Below are 1626 nucleotides of genomic sequence, written 5' to 3' on the forward strand. Positions count from 1 at the left end.
CTCCGTTCTAAGATTTACCAAAACACAAGAAAAAAGAACGTTTAATTCCAACTGTTGAAACTCTAACTCAGGACCTGGTATCTTTACTCAATTCTCAGCGTGAGTGTATCTCCATCCACGTTGGACAAGCCGGTGTCCAGATCGGCAATGCGTGCTGGGAGCTGTACTGCCTGGAGCACGGCATCCACCCCGATGGCGTCATGCCTTCCGACAAGTCTTATGGCGGGGGCGACGACTCGTTCAACACATTCTTCAGCGAGACAGGGGGAGGAAAGCACGTTCCGAGAGCAGTTTTCGTGGATTTGGAGCCAACTGTTGTAGGTCAGTGATGCATCATTGTATATTTATATATGAAAGTAGATATTTTTAAGCCCCCATTGACGCTACTTAGATCATTTAGAGCTTGCCAGGGCCAACCTGGGATGAGAGGGTATACAACATTCCAGCAAAAAGACCGAGATACTGGATAAAAATGTTCTCCGCATTCGGGAATCGAACTTAGGTCTTCAACGCGCTACAGCGAAGCACCTAATAACTACACAATAAACGCCGGTCGAAATTGTATAGATATATATTATGGTTTAGGTATAACGCCTTCTTGTAACACTGTAAAAACGGACCCAACACACAGGAGCCAACGGACGAAATCCAATCAACGCACCCTGCCTCGAGCCTTGGCCTGGGGTTATTTCTTTATTCCCTTCCATCTTTATTCTTTCACTCACATCAAGAAACATTCATGTATATTTTCAAAAGTCTAAAAATATGAAAATTAAAATTAGAATTAAGGGCTGGTGGGGCACCTAGAAATCGGGTCTTGGGGTCAAATTTTGCAAATTGGGTTTATTACATATTATAGTACCTGGACATTTCCTGAACAATATCCAGAAACGTATGTAAGCCTTGCTACACCCTACAGTTGTGTTTTGTTGTCAGGTTTTTCTGCGAAAGCACATGTTTTCTAGCCTTTTCTTACCTGTATCGGCTGTTTTCTCACAATTCTATTTTTTCACATATTATCCCATTTTTCTGCTCTGTTAATGGTTCAATTTCAATGTAACTTTCACAGGATACCAACAACACCTAGTTCTAAATTTTGGCTTGTTGAATTTTTTATTAACGGAGTAGTTTTTGATTTATGGGCTTAGTAAGCATGAATTTTCCATTTTTTCCCACTTTTTTTGCAATATCCCAATTGTAAGTGTCATGAAATAAAAACTAAAGCATATATCAAAAATTCAACAAGCCAAATTTAAGAGCTACATATGTACTGTTGGCATGTTCAATTAGAAGTAAATCGGTTTATAAATAAGGGAATAAAATGGGATTGAAAAAGGTATACAAAATCCAATATGGACGCCGTTTCCATAGCAACCAATTCACAATATACTGTTTAAACTACTGATTTAAAATCCCCAATAACACACAATGTCCCACAGCAAATATGGGCACTCTAGGCCTTGTAATAGCCAAAATAGACCTCAGGTGCCCCACCAGTCCTTAAGATATCTTCTTCTTCTTCTTCTCGATCGCATCACACTTGAAGTCCGGTATCTGTCATAAATTGGGCCGCCCTGTTCAGTTCATCTGGCGGCCCGTATAGCTTCTCTTGTAGCGTCAGCGGGG

The 1626-nt window shown here is 40.6% G+C and overlaps 1 protein-coding gene across 1 annotated transcript in view; it reads left to right on the forward strand.

Annotated features, from left to right (window-relative positions):
* The window catches only part of LOC101849490 (tubulin alpha-3 chain), a gene marked incomplete in the record, with an annotated part of 27777 nt that overhangs the window by 7744 nt on the left and 18407 nt on the right, over window positions 1-1626 (forward strand). Inside the window, 1 exon segment of the mRNA XM_005107305.3 lies at window positions 99-321. Coding sequence (XP_005107362.2) covers window positions 99-321 — 223 coding nt within the window.

The sequence above is a fragment of the Aplysia californica genome, unplaced genomic scaffold (genome assembly GCF_000002075.1).
Source record: "Aplysia californica isolate F4 #8 unplaced genomic scaffold, AplCal3.0 scaffold00591, whole genome shotgun sequence".
Taxonomy (NCBI): Eukaryota; Metazoa; Mollusca; class Gastropoda; order Aplysiida; family Aplysiidae; genus Aplysia; species Aplysia californica.